General features: G+C 38.6%; 1 protein-coding gene across 1 annotated transcript in view; it reads right to left on the bottom strand.

The window, feature by feature from the left end:
- Positions 1 to 27,748, bottom strand: part of pth2ra (parathyroid hormone 2 receptor a) — a 62,597-nt gene that overhangs the window by 21,497 nt on the left and 13,352 nt on the right. The window contains exons 3-7 of the mRNA XM_026928311.3: positions 19,340 to 19,450; positions 17,934 to 18,049; positions 17,729 to 17,826; positions 14,380 to 14,566; positions 1,259 to 1,412 (exon numbers count right to left, since the gene is read on the bottom strand). Of these exons, the coding sequence (XP_026784112.2) occupies positions 1,259 to 1,412; positions 14,380 to 14,566; positions 17,729 to 17,826; positions 17,934 to 18,049; positions 19,340 to 19,450 (666 nt within the window). The remainder of the gene's footprint in view (positions 1 to 1,258; positions 1,413 to 14,379; positions 14,567 to 17,728; positions 17,827 to 17,933; positions 18,050 to 19,339; positions 19,451 to 27,748) is intronic.

Raw genomic sequence — 27,748 nt, 5'->3', positions numbered from 1 at the left:
TTTTTGCTGGCTGGTATTAAATTATAAATAAATATGTAGATAGATATATAGATAGATAGATAGATAGATAGATAGATAGATTTGTCAATTTGAATATTGCACTCCAAAGAGTGAGAAATTGTTTTGAAAAAAATTTGCTGTGTCCATATAAGTGGCATTAACTTCTTCCAGCCCCAGATAATTATTATTCAGTTATTTATTTTTCATTTCATTCATCTTTAGTAAGCACTTTATCCTAGTCAGGGTTGCAGTGAATCTGTAGGAATACTGGGTGTGAGGTGGGAATACATCCTGGATGGGACACCAGTTCATTACAGTGCACCATTCACACACATTCACACCCAGGGGGAATTTACAGTCATCAAGCCACCTTTTGACATGTTTTCTGGAAACAGGAAACAGAAAAACCCAGAGGAAACCCACACGGACAGAGGGAGAAAAGAGAAACTCTGCAGAGACAGTAACCAAAGCTCAGGATCGAAGTGGGGACCCTGGAGCTATGAGGCTGCAATGCTATTCACTGCACCACTGTACCATCCCATGACTGCAGTGGTACTAATAGGAAATGCATGTAAGTTATTTAATGAAAGTCTGGACTACTGTTGATTCCTCAGATTTTAAGGGGTCAATTACTTTTGCAAACACAACACAGAATACACAGGATAAACAGATTCTCTTTGTACCTACCACAAGAGAAAAACTACAATCTCATAGTTTTGTACATTATTACATTATTTATTACATTAGTTAACTACTAGTAGTTATGTTAAATAGTTATAAGAAACTAAGCTATTGTAAAGATATGAACTTCAAACAATGAATGTAGAATGTACAGACATATTTACTATTATTACTATTATGTTTCATCTCAAGCAATACTCCAATTATTACTCTAATTATTACACCTCTTTGCCAATTTGATGGGCACATGTGCAGAATAATTCATAAGAGCAGGAAAACATATGAGAAGTAGTCCTATTAAAGAATACTAAGAACACTAAGAATCTTTATATTTTTGATGTATAATGTAGAGAGGTTTTGTTAGTAAAACAACATCATAAAAACTCTATGACTGAATCCCAATCTTAAGGGCTAAAGTAATAGAGAGTACAATTAGAGGCACTTCATATGAGGCATTAAACAGACACAATACAATGCCAAGGCTTAAAATCAGAGCTCTCTTCTCAGTTGGCAAAGATCAATAAAATCACCCTCAAAGAACAGCTGAATACAAAGAAATGCCCTGCTCCCTACTCACCCCATCCGATCAGAGTGAAGCCCCACAGGTACTTAGTGTCTGACAGGAAGGCCATGAAAATGAGGCTGTGCAGGTATAAGCCTTCCACAAGGATCCAGTAGTAGTTTGTTGCCAGAAAATAGATGAACAGAAGGACTGTCACCTTACAACCTATCTAGAAATGGAAGAGAAACATCAATATCACGATTTAAACATGGCAAAAAAGATCAACATGACACAGTGACTCATTTTATCTCCTAAGCAGGAAGCTGAACAGTAAAGCAAAGCTGTGTTCTTTGGGCTTTTGTAGAAAAAAGGACAAATCGATCAAAATCAATAATAAAATGTCACTTTGTTTCACTGTGATGGTAATCGATCCTGAGGATGGTTCACAGTCTGTGTGCAGTTTCATTCGCTGTGTCTGCGTGGGTTTCCTCCCACTGTCAAAAACATGCCTGTAGCTGGAATGCCCCTAGTGCAAATGTGTGTGTGTGTGTGTGTATGTGTGTGTGTGCATGGTGCCATCCATGGTGTGTTCCTGCCTCACATCTGGTGGAGCAGTGACCCAGGACTGGATGGCTCAGTTACTGATTAATTGAATGAATAAATGAATAAATGAATGAATAAATGAATGTATGAAAGAATGACATGCATATCTACATCACGAATTGTATACTTCATTTAACTGATTATTTCATTTCATTGAAAAGGTGAAAGACTCCATACTGTATGGCAGAATTCATATGTTTTTTTGTCTTAAATTGTCCTTCAGTCATGACCTGCTCCACATTACAAGATTTGCTGGGCATTAAATGTAAGTCCTGACCAATGATCCCAAATGAAGGAACCTTTTAGTGAGTGAGTCATCCTGTCAAAGAACTTTCTAGGTGACAGAATCAATCTGCTGCCTGTGTGCGCTGTGCTGATGCAAGACCCATCCGTTCTTGACATCATCACCGCACAAAAGACTGATTCTGTACATCAGTTAACACCTTCAGGCAGTATCACTGATTTCCAGATAGTCACAGTCACTGGATTGACATTATACAACAATACATATGTACCTACTGGGCCTCAGGGTTATTTAATTAGGAATATCAAGAAATCTATTGCTCCTACAGTGTGGGGAAAGCATGTAGAATCTATAACTTGCTCAGTCAGTGGTATAACCACTCATTCAATTTAAGGTCAAGGTTTTTCTGAGGGAACTTCAGCAAGACATAGGCTGTTGTGGGTACTATTCAGGTACTGAATTTACAGGTCCTGATAATCTAAGTAAGGGGTGGGAAATTCTCAATCTATATAATGGGTTGATTCTGGACACTTCCACTCAGTATTATTCTTTTGATGATATTAAGGTGTTATCGCTCATCCAGTGAGTGTGTCTACCGGCATCGTGTGGGCAGGACACGCCTTCTCAGTCTGTGACACATGTGCTTTGTTACATACAGATGTTTCTTCATTTAATGCCACTACATGTCACAATGTTACATGAGCAGTTACAACTCAATGTTGCTCCCCAGGTTTATCATCCTATAATCAGACATACCTCTTTAGGTGACATTTCTAAGGCATTATTTAGCTTCATCATAGAACATAACAAGTACCATTTGAAAAGTGTTGCTCATTTCTATCAAACCCAAACAATGTTCACAGCCCACTCTGTACTGATTGTATCTCAGAACCTGATCCCTGGATAAACTGGCTATCAGTTAATTAATTTTGTCATGTTCCGGCCCCTTCAGGTACTTATTGGCTGTGCGGAATCACCGCTTATAGTGAATTACTTTCCAAGTTCAATGGTTGATGTTCATTAATTTACCTACTTCCTGCTATGAGACCCTGATCTTGTCTTTAGCCCTGAGTAATAGGGAAACCTGTTGCCGTCCCTCATATCATTTTGGTCCACTGGCCCACTGATGACAAGTCACACATCTCCTTAGATGTTGCTAGCTCTTGTGGACCTGTGAACTGTGATAAAACTGAATGCATTTGGTATAAGAATGGTGAAATACACTCAGTTGCAGATAAAGAAGCTTACAAAATGCCTAAGAATGCTAAACTTTATGCTAATGGTACTTTAGAGCTTCTGCTCTGAACAACGGTAAATGTTTTGGGTTATTGATCAGAAGGTCAGGTGTTCAAGCTCCAGCACCGCTAAGCTGCCACTGTTGGGCCCTTGAGCAAAGCCCTTAATCTTTTCTGCTCCGGGGTGCCTTATTATGGCTGACCTTGTGCTCTGATGCCAGCTTCCTGACAAGCTGGGATATGCAAAGAAAAGAATTTCACTGTGCCGTAATGTATATAAATAAAATGATAAATAAAGGCTTCTTCTTCTTATATCCACTACATTACAATCACATCAAATGATGATTTTGCAAAACTGGGTTTAGATTATGTCTTAGCACAAAAAGGGGTACCTGTGCAGTGGTAGGCCCTGAGTGCTGTACAGATATTTTTGATTCTGCCAGAAATTTGACTCAGTGCATCAAAGATCTAGATAATTTGCATGACCATGTTAAGCATATCAGTCAAGTTGACAGTGATTGGTTAGGTGCCTGGCTAGGTTCCTGGTGGCAATACTGCAATGAAATTCTACTGTGTTTCATGGTGTTCTTTGTCATCCTCCTGTCAGCTTATGATATGATTTGCTGTTGCTGCATGTGTGTTTCTAAGAGCATGAAACAGGCTCAGGTAGCAGAAACTACAGTTATGTTGACTCCTATTGTTAGATGCCTGCATCTAATTTGACATGATTATTCTACGCTTGGTATTTGGGTAGAAGGGCAAGACGTATTCTTATTTTATGGGATATGTAGATGGGTAATCACCTGGCCAGTGGTTACGGTATGTAGGACAGTACAGGAAGTTTAAGCTTGCTTTAAATGAAAGCCCTTAGGGTCATTCAGAAGGGGGAATTGTGAGATTATTTTCTATTTTTCCATGATTATTTGTTAATTGATACATGATACATTGATTCTGTTTGCATGCTTTTTGTTTCTTATGTTCTGTAAAGCTGCTTTGAGACAATGTTCATTGCTAAAAGCGCTATACAAATAAAATTGAATTGAATTGATTCATTCATTTTAAGATCAATTCAGTTGAATGTGATTTCTGTAACAGTCTTTGTTCACTCATGATTTACACGTGTCTGTCCCTTTGGTCATGATGTTCTGTCCTTGGTCATGTTTTTCTCCTATCTTAGCCTTGGGCATTATCTATATGGCCCTCTTGCACAAACACATCAGTATAAAAGTCTGCTGTGTTTTTGTTTGGACTATAGAATGACTAGATTGTCTGCATGCAACAAACCATATCTTTTATTATAAACTGGCTCTTGGTCTCCTGATTCTTCGGTCATCTTACTTCTGATGAAACTGCAGTATTTTTATGGTCATCCAGAAAGATACAACAAGGTTTTTGCACACTCCACCATGTAGAACTTCAATCTACTTCATACTCTTAGGTTTTTGCATGTGAATGCCCTCTATTTATACTAAATTGGGGTTGAGGTTATAAATTCGGAGATAGATACATCTGTTGTTTAAGCAGCCATTGCTTTGTTGATTGGACATATTTTTGGATCATTATTTCATGAAAAGCTCCATCTATACTAAGTCTCGACCTCCTGGCAAAAACTAAAATATCCTGGTACATTAGCAGGGTTTTTGAGGCCATCAATTTTCACATGAGCCCCTCAACTTCTAGCTGAAAAACAGCCCCAAAGCACCAATGATCCACCACATTGTTTTTACAGTGGTAAAATAATGTCAGATACTTTTTCTTGTATGCTGTCCCCCCACCTTTTTTTTTTTTTTTTTAACCAAATGCCATTATTGTTTGTGAGCAAAAATTTGAATTATGGCCTCAGTTCACCATAAGATCTAATTAAGCTTGGTGAAAGTTCTCTTACATCATACACATATACCTTTTTGATTCATTTGAGTCAGCTACTGGCCCTGCCTAAAATTTTGTTTCAGCATTATTTCCAAATTAGCATGTAAAACTTGGTCTGTCTAAGGTCAAACAGTTTTTTTTTTGTTTTTTTTTAAATGATAGGCTAAAGTGATATCAGAGTTTAAATGAACTCTGAACAACTTAGTTTAGATGAACTCTGAGTAAGGTTAGGTATATGACTTTTTGGAATTTTTAATAGCTGACAGAGGTGGAATATGTTAGCTTATTGGGAAAAATATCTCCATTAGTGCACTTTGTGGTACTTTACATATAATTTTGGTGTCAAATATTCCAACACACTGCCGCATAAAATTCATACTACTTCTACACAGAGAGAGCAATTTTTTTGATTTTATAGATATTAGTTGCTAAACTGCTAAATGCTCTGCAACCTAGATTTTCACAAGTAAGAAACCATCCTCCATTGGGAATCCAGGTCTTGGAACTAATTTGGCCAAAAAGCTCTTTTGATGCTCTTGCAGTCCAAGTTATATAAGGTTGCTTATTTATTTATGTTGTTTTTTTAAGTTGTCATCTACAAATTCAGGCCTATACCTCATTTTTAGAACTTTGTTCTTTCTAATTCTAATAAGTAATTAGACAATTACAAATTAGAAAATTTGTAACAATTTCAAGTAATGAACAACAAATAAGTAATAAACAAGTAATTTTACTTTCATTCTCACTATATAATGGCCACTTATGGTCATTACAGCCTTATGTTAAATCAAAGGGGTGGCTGTTAGAAATTTTTTTAGCTGCACAATGCCTTCTGCTTAGCACACTTGCTCATTATGTTAACGTTCAATGAGCCTAGCTCATTGTAAATTAAGATAAATCATATAAATATTGTGCAAGATGATTTCGCAGGAAGAATAGCATTGGCTGTAATAGTGAACATCTAAATCAAAAACACTTAGCCTAATGTAGAAAGAAAATAGCTCTTTTAGTGGCAGTTTTTTTTTTTTAACTGGAGCAACATTTATATGGATTGGGCTTAATTGGTCTATATTGTTGTGTTTGTGTGAGGTGTGTGCCTTCTGGTTAATGTTAATATTTAATTTTTGTAAAAGTTAATGAACACATGCTTGGTTAGCCTCTAGGAAATGGGAAAGAACATCTTTAATATGGCATAATCATGGACTAATGAATAATAAAGTAGTATTTTCCCAATGCAATTAAATTGTTCTCCTGTCAGTGGCAGCGCAGGTGTTGATATGTATAGGACAGATACAGTATAGTCTTTTACACAAATAATAAACAGAGATATTAAAGCATTGCTGTACCCGTAGTGTAAAAGCTTACGTGCCAGTATCGATTACAATTCATGTTAAAACTTTATGTTTATAAAAATCTGACAGCCAGTGCAGATACTGTATTTATACATTAAATATTTACTAAACCAGTGAATAAACCACAGAAAAGAACACTTCATGTGAGAGCAGCACTGGGTGTAAAATGAAAAGCTTTATCGAGCAGTTAAAACCTGTCATGCATACAGTTTTGGTTCTGATGCAAAATGGGCTTTATCTGCAAATACAAAGGTACCTGATTGCTCTGCTTTCTTATTTAAGACCTTTAACAGAGTTGTACTGAGCATTCTTGGAAATACATTATCTCTCTATTATACTCCAAGTTTCCTATCAGACCACCTGCATGAGAGTTAAAACTGCCTGTTCCTGAGACTTTTTAGCCCTGATGCACATCTCTAACTCTCTGTACCCCACGACAGTGCCGCCCTCTACATCAAAATACTGGCAGAGGCGGCTTTTCTGTTTTCTTTTTTTTTTCTCTGACTCATTGTTTAGTCAAACAACTGCCATAATTTGACTACACAAATAGACAATTAATTCGCATAATCTAAGCAATGTAAACAGCGAACTTTTTCCGCATTGTAAACAGTCTGCTCAGTTCAGCTCGTTGCATTTTCTCCCTAATATAATTTCTATTGCTTTCACCCAGTTTGCCTGTTGTTACAAAAAAAAAAAAATCCTTTATGTTGTTATTCATGCTATTCATGTTATTCTTGAAGTTGTTTATCCACGAGAGCCCTAAGCAGTGACGTGCTCCTCACTGCCCTCCTAACAATGCAATCATGTTGTCTTCAGGTATGTTTAAACCCTTAAAGTGATGTTAGATCTCTCTGTAGCAAACATAAATCTAATCCATTTTGATAGCTGAATATTATTAAAAGACCAGAGCTAAATGAACAGAACCAAAGTGTACTGCCATTAGTCTGGTACTCAAGTACTTAAATACTTGTAACTGTCATATTGTGTATATTTGATTTAGTTTTTTCAGAAAAAAATTGAATTGAATGAGTCAGCCAGGTGAGAATAACGCATTTTTACAGCAATCACATGTTTCAGCTAAATAAGAAAAAAATCCTTTTATTTGTCTTTTGGACATTTAGATCCATAGTCCTTCCCTATATGAGGACATTACAATCTAACACATATAAACTTATATAACCAGATATAACAGATGAGGGTGACACATTTATACTGTGGAATTTAGCATGAGTATTATATACAGTATGCCTTTAAAAAGTCCAGCCACTATGATGCAGTCTCTCCTATGAACTCGTCTTACTGCACACTGTGTTATTCTGCTCCAGCGACATGTTTGAATATTGCCAAGTCAGTTATTGTACAGCTTTAGTCAAAGTGTAATTGTCACCTGTCAACCTAAGTCAAAAACCCAAGATACAATAATCAAAACTGAATAAAAATGAATGAACCTAAACTTCATAGAGATAATTTTATCCCTAAGAATGTTGAAGATTAAGGAAAAAAAATCACCTGGTCTTTTTCCAGTCTTCAACTGTCCAGTTTCGGTGAGTCTGTGACCATGAGGTGGTCTTTTGCTGTTGTAGCCCATCCACCTCAAGGTTTGATATGTTGTGTATTCTGAGATGCTTTTCTGCTCATCACGGTTGTAAAGAGTGCTTATTTGTTACTACAGACTTCCTGTCAGCTCAGACCAGTCTGGTCATTCTCCTCTGATCTCTATCATCAACAAGGTGTTTCAGCCTGCAGACCCTCCACTCACAGGATGTTTTCTGGTTTTCACACGTTTCTGTGTAAACTCTAGAGACTGTTGTGTGTGAAATTCTCAGGAGATCAGCAGTTTCTGAAATACTCAAACCAGCCCTTCTGTTACCAACATCCATGCCACGATCAAAGTCACAGAAATCACACTTTTTCTTTATTCTGATGTTTGATGTGAACATTACCTGAAGCTCTTGACCTGTATCTGCATGAAATTATGCATTGTGCTGCTGCCAAATGATTGGCTGATTGGATAACTGATTGGATAACTGCATGAATGAACAGATGTACAGTGAAATTCTTTTTTTCGCCACATATCCCAGCTTGTTAGTGTCGAGAAAATTCATCTGTTAATGTTAAACATCTTAAAAATCTCATAATGATACATTTCTGCATCTGAATTGATCCATAATATGTTACTGAAACATTCAAAACTTACTAGATTCCACTATGAGCGAAGTTCCTATGATATGATCTTGTTCACTCCACCAGTATACACACAGAGATAAACGCCATATCAAATACTCCCAAAAGACATCAACCACCCTGTGCAGTTCTTCTCCATATAATGATGTTGAGGCAAGTCATAAAAATCAAATAAATAAAAAATTAAAAAAAAAAAATAAATAAAAATGCTTAAAATAGTTTAGGAGCAGTTTGACATATAAGTTGGCTTTTATTGGCTTTAGTAAGCGTATAATACCTACCAATACCGCCAATAGTATGCACGTAGTAACCAAGCACAAAAAAAACACCGCTCACGTAATAACCACGCTCAAAAACCACGCTCAAAACATGAGGTATAAGAAAATGGATGGTTTATTTAAAAGAAGTTAAAAGAAGGAGGCGTCAGAAGGCACCCGGATATATATATAGAGGGGATTTCGAGATGTTCAGGGCACTCAACTCTCCTGCGCGAGGTTGCTGTGTCACCGCTGCGGCAGATCACCTTCTTTGAGCTCATTTGAACGTGTTGTGTAGTTATTGCAATAAAGAAGTTTGCTTCTTCTCATCCAAGGACTGAAGAGTCTTCATTGAGGTTTATTTTTCAGTGACTACAATAAGTAAAATATAGGTAATTGGCCGAGAGTAGAATCCACCCACGAGTGTCCACTCAGAGAGGGACTCTGAGTTCCGACATTAGGAAGTTAGGGTCAGACCGCAGGGATAGCCATGATACGATGCCCTCGAGCAGAGAGGGTTAAGGGCTTTGCTAATGGGCCCAACAGCTGGCAGCTCTGCGGTCCTGAGGCTTGAACTCATGATCTTCTGATCAGTAACCCAGAGCTTTAAAAACAGAAATTTGGTCCTTCAGGCATTGTATTAAATTATAATTAATTATTGGCATGCTACCAACATAAAAGTTTTGATCTGTGATCTAAAAGAAATATATTGACCTGTAACTATACACCTGAGAACAGAGAAGGATGCAGTCCTGGATTCCTATGGCTTCCCCAGAAAAGTGATTTGATTGATCTACTTTAATAAATAATAAGTACCAGTTTAAAAGCAGGATAAACCGTTTTATTTTCAAAAAAAAAAAATCATATTTCACTGGTATTGCTATTGCATTAATCCGTGTATCTGTCAGTGACTTCAGCCTTTATGACAGATGATCAAAGAGGATGCATGCTTTGGCTAATGCTGTAGTTCTGCCTAATCTATGCTTCTTTCAAACACATTTATTTGTGCTCTTCCCATTTTTCTCTTCCTCTTGACTGTGCTCTCAGAGACCTCTGGTTGTTTTTTATTTTGTTGCTCACGAAAAACATACAGGAGTTTAAATTCCTACTGATTATGACAATGGATAAAGAATGGGCAAGAAATCCTCTAGGATGAGTGTTGACTATAAACACTGGACCATGTATTATACTATTTTCGGTTGGAATTCATAATGGCCCATGGTCTAAATCTCTATTCTGTTCTGGGCTGGTTTTTTTTTCTTGGTTTCTAATCAAATAAAGGTCTCAGCTTTCATATTGTATATACATAATAAGCTCCTAAAAATGGGATGTTGTTGCAGTTTTTGATAAAAAGCTATGTTTGCATTTCTGTCTCTCCCTTGCTCCCTCTCTCCGTCTCTCTCTGTCTTTCTCTCTCTCAATTAAAGTTTTTGTCATCCAAAAGGCTAGGTCTTTGACCTGGTGATCAAGAGAAAACTTCAGTCTGCCTTTTTTATGCCAGCCTTTGTGTAGGGGCTTCTTCCCTGTGTAACATACTTTGTAGCCTGATGCCTCCAACTCCTTCATCAGTTCCTTTGTAGTTGTCTTGGGGTTCAGTTGAACCTTTGAAAGTTTGTTCATCCCTGAGAGTTAATTTGTGCCTCATTCCTGAATGATGCAGTGTCTGTGTCATCCCACGATTTTTTTATATCCACATACAATTGGTTGTACAGATGCTTGCGGTACCTTCTGTTGTTCCAAGAGGAACCAGACTTGTGGAGGTCCACACTTTTTTTCTGAGGTCTTGGCTGAGTTTGTCCAAGGTGTCAGGTCACTTAAATACAGCCAAAGGTACAATGCCAATTAACGCCTAATGATGAAAATTGACCAATCAGAAGCTTCTAAAAGTCATTTCATCAGTTTCTTCCAGCTTGAGTCAACTTGCTGTATGTAAACTTTTGATCCACTGGAATTCAGATATAGTGAATTAAAGCAGAAATTTATCTGTGTTTTATCAATTGTTTTAATATTACCTCTGATGGAAACAAAGTAGATGCCCTAATTCTTTTCTTCTAAAAGAAATGTATGGTAACAGTGTGTAGAGTAGTGAAAGACTGAGATTGAATATCTCAGTCTAGGTGTAAACGTTTGGCCTCAACTGTATCTTTTACTATTATTTATGCATACAATTTAAACCATGGTTTAAAAGTCACCCTGGAAAAAGAGACACCAACAGAGGTTAGCATCGTTCCCATATTATAGCACTCGAGGAGCAGCTCGGGGGTTAATAAGCTCATTTATGGTCACAGCCAGGGCTTTTTACATGAACAAGGACCTCATAACCTTTTGTTCCTGAAAATAGGCCAATTTCATACAGTCCATCAACTCTTCAATAAGAGCAACATATACCATTCATCTTCCATTTAATGTCAGACTAACATAACCTGCACTTTGCATCATAGTAATCATGCAACTATTCCCATTCCCTGTTTGTATGTAAAGGCTGCTGTTTTTCCATATGGAACATAAATTAAAACCCGCTAAGAAAATCTAAAAATAACATGTCACATTTTACACATTTATTTGACTAATAGCCCTATGCTTTTCTACTATAATATATCCTATTAGATTTAAAATGAAACAGGATGCTTTCATTGACTCCAGCTCACACACTGACAGAGTTCAATATACAGTGTCAATGTTCTGTTAAACATAAGGAGTCAAAATTTATGCTACGACTTCAGGCTTACTAAAACAGAATTCTGTTTCAGTCCTGCAGCTGTGTCTTTGAACTGTGTAACCATAAGCATGAATATAACTTTGTGCTGAGATTAAGCCCCAGCAATAGCACAAAACAACTGGTCCCCAAAGCCCATCCACCCTCAGACACTGGCTTCGTTCCTGTGTGGCTGATAAAGAAACTCAAGCTGTGGGTTTGGCAATACAAATTGCACAATTCTCATGTTGGCTGTTGTGGACATGGTTAAAGTCTCAGCGTGGGCTACACTATATAATGAAATCCTACTAAAATGGCAGCACTAGACTGAATAGCAGCACCAGGCAGGTTTGTAGGTGGTTATTAAACAAAGAAGAAGAAGAAACCTCACTATGCACAATGCCAATAAAGACTTTGTAAGAGGTGAATCTCTTCTTCTGAAATGATGCCCTGTGGCGCTGGCTAACTTATCACTCACTGCAGAGACAGCATGCATTTATAGTTCACTGTAATCAAATGCACTTCCTTTCAGCCTTGTGGGGCATTTGGGTCACTCCATTTTGCAGGTCATTTTTGCTCTCCAATTCTGTCAAGTTATTCCGATGGAGCCCAAAAATATTGGAATAAACATAAGAATGTTTAGCTTGTTCGACCATAATCAATGACTAAGCCAGACCTCTTTCTTGCCAAGGCAACATTTATTCCATGCCTCAGTCTAACCCCTTTTAACCTGAACCCTCACTGCGGATTAATATTAGTCAATAGTGCCTCTGCTCTGAATTCAGTTGTTTGTGAGGTCGATACTAATGAAAACTGGAGCATCAGATATGCATACCATTAATAATGACTGCAAAAACTATAGCCTAAGGAGGAAAGTTGTTTTAAAAAAAAAAACACACACTTGTACACACTTTTGCACACTTTTGTTTGCATCTGGCCTTTTGGTCACAGGTTTGCTATGATTTCTGTTCAGGTCAGTCATCCTATAAAGAAGTAAATTATCAGTAACAAGAATAACGAGTGGGAAAAAACACCTAAATTATTGTATTACACAGCTCCTGCTGTCTAAGTACCAAGAGTCAGACGTAGCCAAGGTGTCTTTGTGCTTCTCTTAGTTTTTACACAGCTGACTGCACAACCTGAGAAAGGTGGGATCCAAGTGCAGAGATTATTTTTGGGAATAAATGTAGGACACAAAGCAGGCACAAAGCAGGCATGAGGGTCAAAGCCAAAGTGAGAAATAACAGACAGTAAACAAGGATAGGTAAAGGGTTTCAACTGGTAAACATCACAGTCATAAACTAGAAAATGCAATCAAAAAAGAAGGCAATACTTTGCTAATGAACACTGAGAATATATAAACAGCAAGTGAAGGAGAAAGTAATGGGTATCAGGTGAGATTTCAGCTGACCTGGAAGTGGCCTAGTATTCTGGTGATGAGGACTTCTGGTGGTGTGGGGTGGATTTTTCAGGTGAGATCATTACGGTTTAATAACAATATGCAACTGAAGCCTGATTCAGCTTCAGCAGTTTTAAATAAGCTCATTAGCTCAATAAAGTTTTTAGATTTTAGAAGCCTCAATCTGCACCCCAGGTTGGAATATGAATGAAAAATTGATTTATTTATTTGTTTGTTTGTTTGTTGTCACATTTGGTCAAGTTACAGATGTAAAAATTATACACACATATGTATGTCCTGACCTCTACATGATTATAGACTTAAGGAAATGGAAGTAACAGGTTTTATTTTGCAAGTATAACCAATAAAATTATTTTGTCATTTAATGATTTATAATTAATTATATAAATAATTACACTTTGTAAAGCATTCTTCTTGCATTCTTCTAATATATTCACTCTTTTAGAAGCAGTACCGCAATGATTATAGTTATCTTTATCCTGCTGTGGAATATTTTATCGAATATAAGATCAGGCTTTTGATTTTGGATAATATAGTGTAATATGATACACAGACATATTATTTTGCACATCTATTATGCTGATTTATTTATTTTCATCATTAACAGTGTAGCATGAAAAGCTTTGAAGCTGTAACTTGTAGTCTATCTAGTCTAGTCTACGTATCTATTAATCTGTTTCAAATGCGGTGTGGTGTGGACTTTAATGTTGTGCAGCCCCTAATCCACAGTGAAGCTGAACGTGATTAAGATGTTTTGAAAAACTGAAATGATATGCAGTAAAGGGAAAGAAAGAAAGAAAAAAAAAACCACAGTGGCTAAAATGTATGAAATTGCACTGATAAGCCCTACATACCTAGGGCTTTTTTTTCCAGAACTGTTTAATGCATTTTAAAGACTGTTTAGCTTTATGACATTATCCTGTGTAACAAATCTTGTATATAGAATATACAGTTGTTTAACATTATGAAAGTACAATACAACAAATCATGTCATAAATGCTACATACATCAATAAAGAAAACCAAATCTGCCATCTGCCAGGGGAAATGGAAAAATGGGCAACTTAGAAACGTGTTGCTTGAGAAGGAGGTAAAAAAAATATACTAATTCAATATGCTACAGGAGATAACTGAGAATCGCTATGACTACTGGTTCTGAATGGCAGTACTGGAAACCTCATGAGGTATACCATTTGTCAAACCTATTATGAGGTGCATCAGGTTTGTTAAAACAGTGAAAGTACAAAACATGAAATGCAGTTGTTGGGATGGGAGCTGATACTTTATGGAGTGATGGATTTAAGGAGGTACCATTTCCACAGGCTCAACATTACTCACATACTGAGAGGTGTTCACTGGTGCCACATCCACCGTGTTTGTGAGGTTATTCATGAGCACAGCATCAAACTCCTGGAGGCCAGCACTGGTGTGCACCACCCGGTCTTTTACGAAGATGCTTATAGCACGTAGTATGAAGGACACAAACAGGTGCATGTGGATGTAGTTCCTTGTGCAATGCAGGCGCCTATAAATGTGCACAGGTGGGTTAGAACAGTGAAATATTCATGTTTCTAAGAAAGAATAAAAAATATAACAGGCACAGCATGGTTCTGTGTTTTATAAATATGAAGTATAGCATTATAATGGATTTCACTTGTGTAGATATTATTCTACACAATATTATGCAATGATCCTTTTCTTTTTTATAGACTCAACTATGCATGATAATACAAAGACCATGTGTTAGCTATAGGTGTGTTTTCACCAATATCAGATGAGTCATTTACTATTGATATTCATGCATGGGGCATAGTTGTGCAGAGGGTAGCAGTTCATTATGTGGGCTCCCTTCAGATTTTTCAGTTTCCTAGGTTTCCTTTTCTAGGTGTGTTCCTCAGGATAAAGGACCCAAAAAAACCCATTTAATCATGTTTTACACATATTTCCTCTCATGTATTTGGACCGTATTTAGATGTGATATGTCTTTTTTTATATATGTATTTTCTAAGAATAAATTTACTTCAGTTTATTATCGACGGTTAGATTTCTCTCATATCTTCAGTGTGAGATTAACCTACTTAGCAATAATGACTTTTTTTTTTTTCCATAACCTGTTTAAACCAAGGGTGCCAGTAATATTGGAGGTGATTGCAAGTGGACCAGGGCTCATCAATTTTAATCAAATGTGCTACGGAAATGTAATTACCTCTTATTATCTGCTTTTTCACAAACACCACAACTGTGTCTGATATGTACTTTTTTATTTCCTTTCTTTTGAAATCCAAAACTACTGTTCTTGGTCCTCTTTCAAAATGTGTTAAACTGCTCTAAATAATTACTGAAAAAGCTGCTGATCTGGTACAATGTTCAGCTTGGAAATAACAGTGATTAGCCATGATGAAACAGCTTTCAGCATGTTAAGACTAATATTATTTTAATTTTGTCTTGGTTATCATTATTTATAGTGTTAAACTAGTTATTTTTCCTACAGTTTTACCAAAATGAATTTCTTTCATCTTAGATGTTAATTACTCTTTCTTCCTTCTTTGAGCCAGATGGGAAGCTAATGGATAAAACAATACTTTTAATGTATTTGGTTTAACATTTACATTGCAGGTAGATAAGTTTGCAAGACATAGATACAAGCCTTCTGTCAAATAAAGGAACTATTATTCCAATGAAGTATGCTAGTCACCAAGGAAACCACACAAATAGATGTGTGCTCCCTTGTGCACTCAGTGTCAAGTGAATCACTGCAAAAACGCTGCCATCCTTCCTATTACACCCTTTGTCTATCCTCTGGAGCACCACTGTCTAGTACTCGACAAGGTCTGAAATGTCTTCACTATTAACATGTAAAATAGCTCTTTGGCCACCTGCAGATGCACACAGCTCTGGAATCAGAAAGCCTCATGAAACTACACAATAACCACGGTGAAGCTTCTTTCTCTTTCAAGGCTAAGATACTTTCACTGATATATGGGTAAACTATCATAATGAATGGCCAGCACGTTCAAGGTGAATAACTGAGACTTCCCCCATATCGGCCAGAGCTGAAAAATATCTTTTGGATGAAATGATTTATTCCTGGCCAGTGCTTTTGTTTTGTAACACTTTTGGTGAACTTCCAATATTTGATCCCAATGAACTGCTCAAATATTCAAAGATTGTGGATGGAGATATTCAGCAGAAATCTCCTACAGGGCCTGCTGCAAGAGTAGGCAAGTTCAAAACTGAACCGGTCCTCATTCTCCACGCAGCCATTCCTCCTGCCTAAACGGGCTATCTTCAGAAAGATATGACCACAAAAGATCTTCTGAGTGCTACATACCCTAAAGGATTGTTCTGTGATTCATTTCACACTTTAGTTACTGACCGTACAGTACTGTGTCTGTTCAGCTAGGCTTCAAATGCTAGGAGCCTCTTCTATTGAGCATGCAGATTCTTTTGCAACTAAAATCCTTTTGAAACTACTGCTGATTACTGAATCAAAAAAATTTGCACCCACTCCCCAAATGTTACATGACGTGTAGAACCACTTGACTTGACCTCGGTGTACTGTGTAAGTAATGCACTTAGCCCCTAATTTTGTGTTTAATGTCAATCTCATTTCTAAATGCCAGTAGGTTTTAAAGACACATGCCTGGACCATTTGCACACATTAAATCTATCACCGTTATTTATGCAAAACTGCTCCAGAATATACATTTCTGGTTTCTCTTTTGTTTGATCTTTTGTCTCTTTGTTCTGAGCATTTAGACAGGATATCTCTTCCCATAGTATTATAATCCAGAACATTCAATAGCAAATGTACAGCTTGAGGTTGAATTGAACAATATAATCTCCTAAACCTGTGTATTATCAGCTTTTGTCACTGTTCTCACCAGCTGCCTTGGCTATAGTTGCTATTCTATCTCTATTCTCTCTCTCTCTCTCTCTCTCTCTCTCTCTCTCTCTAGACACCACTGTTTCTGCAGCTGTTTGGCTTTCAAATCTCGTTTAGTTCAGTTTTATTTGCATATGGCATTGAGCATGCCACAAAGCTTCTCAGTGATCTAAGTATTTTAATGAACAAGCTGAAGGTAGCAATGTCAAGGAATATCTCCCCGAGAAGGCACAAGAGTAGCCCAAAAAGGGAAATCATCTTCATCTGAGTGGAAACAGATAGTTAAGATGTAGGTAGACCAGATATAGATGAAACAGTGCATGAGTAAATCTAAAATCTAAAGACTGTGGGATCTTTAAATTGTAAACAGTCTCATAGCTGTGTGCTTTAGTTCTGAGAGTTTGTAAAACAGCACAGTAACAAATGCTAAGAACATGTCAGAGATACACTCACCAGTCACTTTAATAGGAACACCTGTATACCTGCTCATTTATCCAGTTATCCAATCAGCTAATCATGTGGCAGCAGCACAATGCATACAATCAGATACAGGTCAAGAGCTTCAGTTAATGTTCACATCAAACAACAGAATGAGGAAAAATGGGATCTCTCTGTCTTTAACCTTGGCATGGCTGTTGGTGTCAGATGGGCTGGATTGTGTATTTCATAAACTGCTGATCTCCTGGGAATTGTACACACAACAATCTCTAGAGTTTATATAGAATGTTGTTGTGTCTTCAATATGTATTAATAATGTGGTTATCAATTTCAACAATATAAAATATGCATGCACAACCTCACCTAAAATATCCAATGATGAGGATGGCCACCAGAAGAGACCCAAAGGACACTGCATACCCCACAGTGTACATGATGTGAAGCCTCTCAAAAAATACCTGCTGTAAGTACAAATTAAGTGTAAATGTACAAATTAGTGGTTTATGCTGAGTGGGAGTATCTACATAACAGGACAATAAAAGCAGAACAGTATTGGGCAGTTGCTTACTCGCTCTCTGTTGGGCCCAGAAGATTTTATACACTCTGTGTAATTGACCCATGTCTTATTCAAGCCCTCTCCAAGCACCCAGGAACTGTTGGATTCACACCTCCTGTAGGCATAGCCTGTAAAAGTGAAAATAAATTACATTACTATATGTACTGTATCATACACTGATCAACCATAGCATTAAAATCACTGACAGGTGAAATGAATAACATTGATTATCTCATTACAATGGCACCTGTCAAGGGGTGGGATATATTAGGCAGCAAGTAAACAGTTAGTTCTCAAAGTTGATGTGTTGGAAGCAAGAAAATGGGCAAGACTAATGTTCTGAGTGACTTTGACAAGGGCCAAATTGTGATGGTTAGATCTCCAAAGAGGCAGGTCTTGTGGGGTGTTCCCAGTATGCAGTGGCTGGTACCTACCAAACGTGGTCCAAAGAAGGATAACTGGTGACCTGGCAACAGGGTCATAAGAGCCCAATGTCCGGGTGCATGTGCATCGCTTACCTAGGGAAGAGATGGCACCAAGATGCGCTATGGGAAGAAAGCAAGCCAGCAGAGGCAGTGTGATGCTCTGGGCAATGTTCTGTTGGGAAACCTTGTGTCCTGGCACTCATGTGGATGTTACTTTGACATGTACCACCTACCTAAACATTGTTGCAGACCAAGTAAACCCCTTCATGGTAACGGTATTCTCTAATGGCAGTGAACTCGTTCAGCAGGATAATGCGCCCTGCCACACTGCAAAAATTGTTCAGGAATGGTTTGAGGAATATGTCAAAGAGTTCAAGGTGTTGACTTGGCCTCCAAATTCCCCAGATCTCAATCCGATCAAGCATCTCTGGGATGTGCTGGACAAACAAGGAGGATCTGTGGAGGCCTTACCTTGCAACTTACAGGACTTAAAGGATCTGCTGCAAATGTCTTGGTGCCAGATACCACAGTACATATTCAGAGGAGTCCATGCCTCAACGGGTCAGAGCTGTTTTGGTGGCACGAAGGGGACCTACACAATATTAAGCAGGTGGTTTTAATGTTATGGCTGATGTGTATATGTGTATAACACAAAAGACCCATAAAGAAGTAATCCACAAGAATCTGATTTTCTAATCCTCAATTTGTCCACATCTCTAACCAAGACAGTAAATGTAATTCCGAATGTACTTGTTAGTGGATGTTCTTGGAAACATTTAGCTGAGACACTGGATGTCATCAAAAGAAGACTGAAGACCTGCCTCTTAACTTAAGCACTTATTTAAAAAAAACTTGACTTGACTGAATTTTAGCTTGATATTATTCTTACACCCTGACCTATTTGTACTAGCATGAGGATATTTTTTGACTACAAAGCACTTCTGAAAGTCACTCTAGATAATGGTGCCTGCTGAAATGTTATAAATATCATACCTGCATGGTTGAAATCATAGATGTATCTGGGACAGGGTACTTTAGTCAGAAATCCAGGGGAACCTTGCGGCCAACAGATTAAACCATCCCATTCTGGAGGGCACACGTCCACTTTTTTCCAAGGAAAAGGAAAAAAAATTATTCATATAAATTATTGCTGTATCATGATGTTTTCTCATCAAGCATATGTTCAGATAATACATATATGTGTATATATATATATATATATATATATATATATATACATATATACACACATTCAGCACTGTGCACCATTAAGTTTTATACATCCTACTTTTTTTTTCCAGCACAAAATTAAATGTTACAGAAAAATGTTTGTATGTCAGTAAAGAAAGCAGCATATTACGTAAGAGACCAGTTTTCAGACAAAAAACATAATTAAAGCTGCTGGGTTTTGCATGCAAAAATAAGAAGCAAGTGCAACAGTCAAACCCTCCTAAAGAACTGTGTCTGCTTCTGCAAGATGCTCAGTAAAACTTACCAGCTAACTTCTTTATAAAACTGCACAAATTGCACCTGGGAATATATTTTTTAAAGCAAACGGTCATCACACCAAATACTGATTTTGTTTCATTTATTACTGTTTACTGCTCTTTATAGCATTTTTTTAAATGTAGAAACATTTAATTTTCTTATTTTTGATTTTATTACATATATATATATATATATATATATATATAGAGAGAGAGAGAGAGAGAGAGTATATAGTAGAAAGTTTGTTTTTTTTTTTAGAATTTTTTTTTTTTTTTAAATGGCAAGTGATGTATGTTCTACAACTAAGTTGAGGACTGCCAGGGCTCTTTCCTTCTAGAACTAGTGGAGCTTTCCTATCTGCTTGTTTCCTATCTAATTACTAAAATCAAAGATGTCACTTCATCCATCTTTGTTTCTAATGATGAGAACTCAGTGTTAATATTGCCCCATCTTGCGAATTATAGTCATTTAAGCTTAATGCTGATCCATACTGAGGATGAGATCCACTCATGTACTTATTTGAGAATGTTTGAGAATAAGAATCACTCCAGTCCTGATACTGTCATCCTAGAGACCTAGGAGGAGATTCACTCACAGTCCCATTACTGTACTCTATTGAGGATGAGAATAACTCAGCACAGAATATGGGGTTTGATGACAACATATATTCTGCAGAATCAAGTGAAATTAGATATTGAACACCATGTTTCCACTTCATGTCTGCTAATGACTGGTTCATACACCAAGTTTCACACATAGTCTAGCATCAAATCCATGTCCAACTGTGTGACCATTGTTTTGTGTGGTTTGGAGATGTTTCACACCTTGTCCACACCTTGTCATTGTCCATACTAGAAATGCCCATACTAGTTTATGCACTTCCAACAACATACCATCAGTAAGACCCCACTCTAAAATTCATGGTGGAGTAGAAGGGTATATGCCAACAACAGTGAGAAAACTTTTCTCTAAATGGCATACAACCAGCACATAAATAAAGGATGCTCAGAAGAGCATTTTTGATCCTTTTCAAAAATGCCAGTATGCTGGGCTCACCAGATCCATGTGCCACAGTAACCCTTATCTCTGGGACAGCAGTCCAGTCTGATGGATGCTGGGTATAGAAGGCCCATCAATAACACTGACAACAGGGAGAACTATGATCTGTATGAACAGAATAGTAGCATGGTCTTTAATACATAAAAGTGACAGCATACTAAACAGTATACATCATACAGAAAAGCATGCAGTCTCATATTTGTCCAGGCATGTGTGAATGCATCATGGCCCACAGCCCCTGTCTCTGTCCTATCCCTGAACCATACTAGACAGTGAGTTGTCTGTTCACAATCCCATCAACATCTGCCCTGCCATAGGTGTTTTAGGTTAGTATTTTTACTAGCCTCTTGCAATGGCAATTGAGCAATTCAAACTTGCCTTCTCATTTGTATCAACAGACTCGATGATTTCTCATTCCCTGCTATAGCTCCCATAGCTTGGAACACTGCCTGTAAATGTTATGGGCATTATCTCCTTGAGGAGCAAGAGCAGGTGTTAGTGACATGACTTACACTGTCATGCACATTGCAAACCAGTGTGTCTGCTCTATTATATGTCTGCAATGCTTAATTCATTTACACCAGTATTGAGGATACTAGTCTGTCTATTTGCAACATTTGCAGCCTGTGGTTTCTGCATCTGCCATTGCAGTCATTATGTGTTCTCTTACACCAGGTCACAGCTTTCCTGCACTCTTAAACGAATGTACAAGCTCCTTTATGAAACTGGTACACTGTGTAATAGCCTAGCCACTTAGGTCATTGCACTAGGATCAAGCTCTAGTTTTGCTAAAGTGTCCTTGATACTGGCTTGCAGCCCATTAACCTCTGCTGTGCTGACTTCTGGGATTAAACTCTGACCTGCAGAAAGTTTCCTTGGTGGTCTATCACCCCTCTCACCCTTGGTGGATCACAAGGTTATGGAATGAGATGCAGCCACTGAAAGAACATCAAGGTCTGTCTCTACACATGAGGAAGCTGTACTATGCTCCACCTAGCTCTGCACTTCACTGTGCTGTTGTATTGCTACTAAGAGCTCTTGTTTTGACTGCTGCCAGCTTCCATCATGTCTCACAATTGTGGTGATGATTTAAATGTACGTTTCTTTCCTTTTATCTTTATACTTTATTGTCCTGTCCCATTGGTACATGTTTATCATCTTGTTCGACCAGAAAATGTCATTTCAAAAGTCTGCTGGTTCTCTGTAGTTGTTTTGGGCTCTGTTTTTGATAATGATGAGATATTTACATCTTGCAGTGCAGCATTTCTAGTGATATTGTTTCTTTTGTCAACATGTTCTAAATTGATATAGTCTTTTATTTGAATTTCAGGCATCTAAATTGCTTGCTTGTGTTTGTTTTACTTTTTCTGCATTTATTTTACTGTGTATGCAATAACAAGTGTTTGTCTTAGGCTATGCATACAAAATTTAAATACTAACACCAAAGCCAGATGGCCAGTATAAAACCAATATGGCATCACCACAATGGTTCCAAAAATAATAATAATAAAAAAAACATATGCCTACAAATCCCCCAAAATAAAATATCTACAGTCAGCTCAATTATTGGCACCCTTGGAAATGATATGTAAACAAAGGTCATGAAAAATGTCTCTGTGGTTATTTAATTAGTTTCTTATCACACTGAAAATATGAGGAATCTAATTAAAGTGAATTTATTCACTTAGAAAATAAAAACCCCTATCTAACATATTTTTAGATACCACATGTCACAGTTATTGGCACCCATGCATTTTGAACTGTGCTACCTTCCTTTGCCAACATAACAGCAGTGAGTCCTCTCCTAAAATGCATGAAGAGATTGGAGAATACATAACAAGGGATGTGAGACCACTCTTCGATTTTCCAGATTTTCCAGGGTCTTAGGTCCTCGCTTGTGAACTCTCCTATTCAGCTCAACCCACAGATTTTCAATTGCGTTTGGGTTAGGGGACTGGAAATTTCTTTAATATTTTACCCATCTTTATCAAAGGTGCCCATAATTCTGTTGCTGACCGTATAATGGTAGTTCTCCTGATTTGACAGATTCTTGAACAGTAGTCAGTGAAATCAGTCATGTTGGTTCTATGAGTTCTTGTACTGCTAAGCACATTTATGGGAAGTCACACAGAATATTGTACACTCCTCTCTGTAAAAAATATGTGAGTGGAGTTTTTCAAAATAAGTAAAGCACTACAGAAAAAATTACATTAGTAGCGTCACACTAATGGTCTTGCATATTTTTCATTGATTTAAATATATGTATACCGTATATTCGGGTTATATAAATATACAGTCATGCAATCTAGCTAAAGGATTAGGCTTATTAACCTATACTATATGCTGCATAAGCAATATCAACAGTTCTATACAGTATAATGCAATTATTGGTAAATAACTTGAAAGTTAAAACAAGGATTGAGTTAAACTTTGCTTCTGCCAGTTTAGCACCAACATGAAATACTGCTGAAGGTATAAGTGATAAATTAATCCATTGCCATGATTTTAAAATAGGCATTGCAAATATCCTGCATCATTGTTGTCATCATGGTTGTTGTTATTGTATCAGGCATTGGACTTGGAGGCAGATGCAAATGCAGATGACTAATTAATAAGTGCAATACGAAAACAAACACTAAGAACATAAACAAGAACTAGGCAAGCATGGAAACACACAAGCACATGAAGTGAACACGACAAATGCTAGATAAGGAGTGCTACAAATGTCAGACTCAGGTGCGCCTGATCCCATGTAATGTGCAGGGGCTGATGGGTAATGTAGTCCAGTGCCTCTTTGTTGTTCATCTTGTTCTTCTTGTTCTGCTTCTTGTTGTTCATGTTCAACAAATAATCAGAATCAGATAAAAATTAAAAACACTTCATTCTGAGGTGGGAATACCAGATAACTGACAATTGCCTCTGTTTTTGCGAAACTCTGACTCATATACACAACTGTCTCTTTGGTGCTTATGTGCATATGTCATGGTAGCGCCATTGCACGTCACATGTTCATTGCATGTGCAATGTCACATGACCAGAGCACCTGAAACACATTGTTGTTTGATTGTCACAGGTATTTAAGTCACATCTTGTTTAGCATCTTTTGTTGGTCTTTAGTCACTGTCACCATTCTTTTGTGTTAATTTCATATTGTTGTCTATCCTTGTTATTTCTCTTTCTTGTTTCCTAGTCTTTGTGTTTCATCTATTTCACTGAAAATAAATGACATCACTCCACCTCCTTGCTCTGCTGAGGACATCACTCCACTTTGCTGCACGGTGTATGCTCCTCCCTCTTGCTACCCCGTTTGCTTTGTGGAGGACGTTGCTCCCCATCTTGCTTCGCGGAGGACGTCACTCCCCCCTCTGGCTCCACAGTGGACATAGCTCCACTTTGGGCTGCACTCCCCTCTGGCTTCACGATGGCCACAGCTCCAATCACAGGCTCCGCTTTGGCCATCGCGCCACCCCTTAGCTATATGGAGAAGGTTGCTCTGCCAAGCCGCTCTGTGGAGGACGTCGCATCTTCTGCTGGCTCAGCTATGGATTGCGCTCCATATGAACCTTGTCAACATAAGAGCCTCCAGAAATGGAGATACAATCCATTGGCAAGACGGTTAATTATGAGATGGTTAGTAGATGTCTGAACCAGGAAAAAGGGAGGGTCCTGCGAACAAACCAACATAATTGAAGATGCTATCTCCCATGGGGTGATTATGCACAGAATTTGGTAATGCACTCATCCACAGGACTCACTCCCTTTTAGTGTGTGCTTGGTTACCAACCATCACTATTCCCATGGGCTGGAGAACCCTTGGAAGTCCCAGTAGTCAATGAATGGATGAGAAGACCTGGGAAACATCAGACCATGGAGCAATGGAAGAAGGTGGTCTGGTCTGATGAATCACGTTTTCTTTTACATCATGTGGATGGCTGGGTGTGTGTGTGAGTCACTTACCTGGGGAAGAGATGGCACCAGGATGCACTGTGGGAAGAAGGCAAGCCGGAGGACACAGTGTGATGCTCTGGGAAATGTTCTGCTGGGAAACCTTGGATCCTGGCATTCATCTGGATGTTACTTTGACACGTACCATCTACATAAACAGACCAAGTACACCCCTTCATGTTGCAGACCAAGTACACCCCTTCATGACAACGGTGTTCCTTAATGGCAGTGGCCTCTTTCAGCAGGATAATGCACCCTGCCACACTGCAAAAATTGTTCAGGAATGGTTTGAGGAACATGACAAAGAGTATAAGGTGTTGACTTGGCCTCCAGATTCCCCAGATCTCTTTTTTTTGGCACAAAAGGGACCTACACGATATTAGGCATGTGGTTTTAATATTATGGCTGATTGGTGTTACATATATATTTATATATATACACACACACACACACACACACACACACGTAAACACCTGCCTCATATTGTGTAGGTCCCCCTTGTGCCGCCAAAACAGCTCTGATCCATCTAGGTATAGACTCCACGAGACCTCTAAAGTTGTACTGTGGTATCTGGCACCAAGATGGTAGCATCAGATCCTTTAACTCCTGTAAGTTGTGGGGTGGGGCCTGCATGGATCGGACTTGTTTGTCCAGCACTTCCCACAGATGCTCGATGTCTTATGCCAGGACCCAAGTTTTCCCAGCAGAACATTGCCCAGAGCATCACACTGCCTCTGCCGGCTTGCCTTCTTCCCATAGTGCATCCCGGAGCCATCTCTTCCCCACGTAAGCAACACACATGCACCCAGCTGTCCACATGATGTAAAAGAAAACATGATTCATCAAACCATGCCAACTTCCATTGGTCCATGGTCCAGTTCTGATGCTGCGCTTTCAGCAGTAGACAGGGGTCAGCATGGGCACTCTGACCAGTCTGCGGCTGCAGCCCCATATGCAGCAAGCTGTGATGCATTGTGTGTTCTGACACCTTTCTATCATAGCTAGCATTAACTTTTTCAGCAATTACTACAATCTGCTACAGCAGCTCTTCTGTGGGATCGGACCAGCTGGGCTAGCCTTCACTCTCCACGTGCATCAATGAGCCTTGTGCATCCATGATCCTGTCACCGGTTCACCATTTATCCTTCCTTGGACCACTTTTGGTAGGTACTAACCACTGCATACCGGGAACATCCCACAAGACCTGCCGTTTTGGAGATGCTGTGACCCAGTCTTCTAGCCATCACAATTTGGCCCTTGTCAAAGTCACTCAGATCATTACTCTTGCCCATTTTTCCTGCTTCCAACACATTATCTTCAAGAACTGACTGTTCACTTTCTGCCTACTAGACTGCCACCTGAACTGTTCATTGTTTGGGACAATTTTCCATCTGAAATTCAGCACTCGTTCACTGCAGCAAAACAAGAATTACAAGAGGCGTTTGGCCAGAAGGATGTCATAGCATCGTTCCAAACATTTCCAAATTCACGCCATAAATTGCCTAATGAACCAATGGAAGTGTATGCAGCAGACATATGTAGACTGGACAAAGAAGCTTTTCCTGATTTTGAACAGAATGCATCTGAATACATGAAACTGTCACGATTTCTGGCGGTTTAGATCAAGAACTCCAGATTAAATGCCACAAGAGGGGTGTTAAAATGTTCAAAGATGCCGTCCAAGTCACTACCCAAGCTGAATGGGCACGTAAAGCAGCCAAATTGGTGCAGCCAGTTTCATCTATGGTGAGAGAGAATTCGATGGCACAGACAGTGAATGTTATTTCTGACACTGACACTCTTTTTTTGAAGCAAGCCGATGTTGATCTCACAAACACAATCAAAGATTTAAGTAAGGATGTCTCCGCATTGAAACTTCAGCTGCATGATCAACGCAGTCGATCTCATCAAACCTCATCACCACATCGTCATAGTTCAACGAGACGGAATGGAGTGCACCGTATGGTCATTTATCAACCAAACATCCTGATGCACGTTCTCCATCACCTGGCATCTACAGAAGATCTCCCAGCCGTCGCAGAGACCTTTACAGACAACTGTGGACTTCTCACCGCACCACAGGGAGAGGTTTGAGGATTACTATTCTCCAAAATACTCCACTGCAGCCGGCACTGACCACTACATGGATTACAGACAGGGACAACGGCATGACACCATGGCTTCCAACAACTTGTCATTACATCGACGCAGTCCAAGCCCTTATCACAGGCGTGTCACCTTTGACGACTACTGGGACCCTCATTACAGACCTCGGCAGCACAGCCTGGATCATCAGAGTGGTTCATGTGATGTCTACCCAGATCGTTGGGCCATTGTCAGGGAAACTTCCGTTAGCTGATGCGGCGGGGCACACATCAGCTATTTCACCACCAGCCCCAAGTGACAACGAACAGGTGATGACCACAGACACCAGACATCCAGAGAATGGATGTTCTCCTGTTGTGGACATGAGGGACACTAGTACAGCACACATCAGTTGTATTGTTGAAGATACTGACATGCACATCATGATAGACACTGGGTCTAGTATTTCATTCATTAATGAAACTACCCGTATGGCAATTCCTTCATTGTGTAAAAGACCACTAAAGAGTACTTTCGTTCTGTCAAAATCTGTAACTGGTCAGAATTTAGATACTCTGGGAACTGTGACTGTTAACCTCAGATTAGGTACACTGACATTACAGCATGACATGCACGTCATCAGAAATGTGAATCAGGGTATCATACTTGGTTGGGATTTTCTCCAGAAGCACCAGGTGGTTTTGAATGTGGGTAAATGTATGTGTTGCCTATATGACCAGACTTTGCCGCTGTTAAGCAAATCTCAACTTACCCCTGTGCATTGTACAGCTCAAATTACTGTGACAACTACCATTCCGGCCCGAT

Source organism: Pangasianodon hypophthalmus, chromosome 5, assembly GCF_027358585.1.
Source record: "Pangasianodon hypophthalmus isolate fPanHyp1 chromosome 5, fPanHyp1.pri, whole genome shotgun sequence".
Lineage (NCBI taxonomy): Eukaryota > Metazoa > Chordata > Actinopteri > Siluriformes > Pangasiidae > Pangasianodon > Pangasianodon hypophthalmus.
The sequence above is the reverse complement of the archived record's forward strand: the minus strand, read 5'-3'. Positions and strand labels throughout refer to the sequence as shown.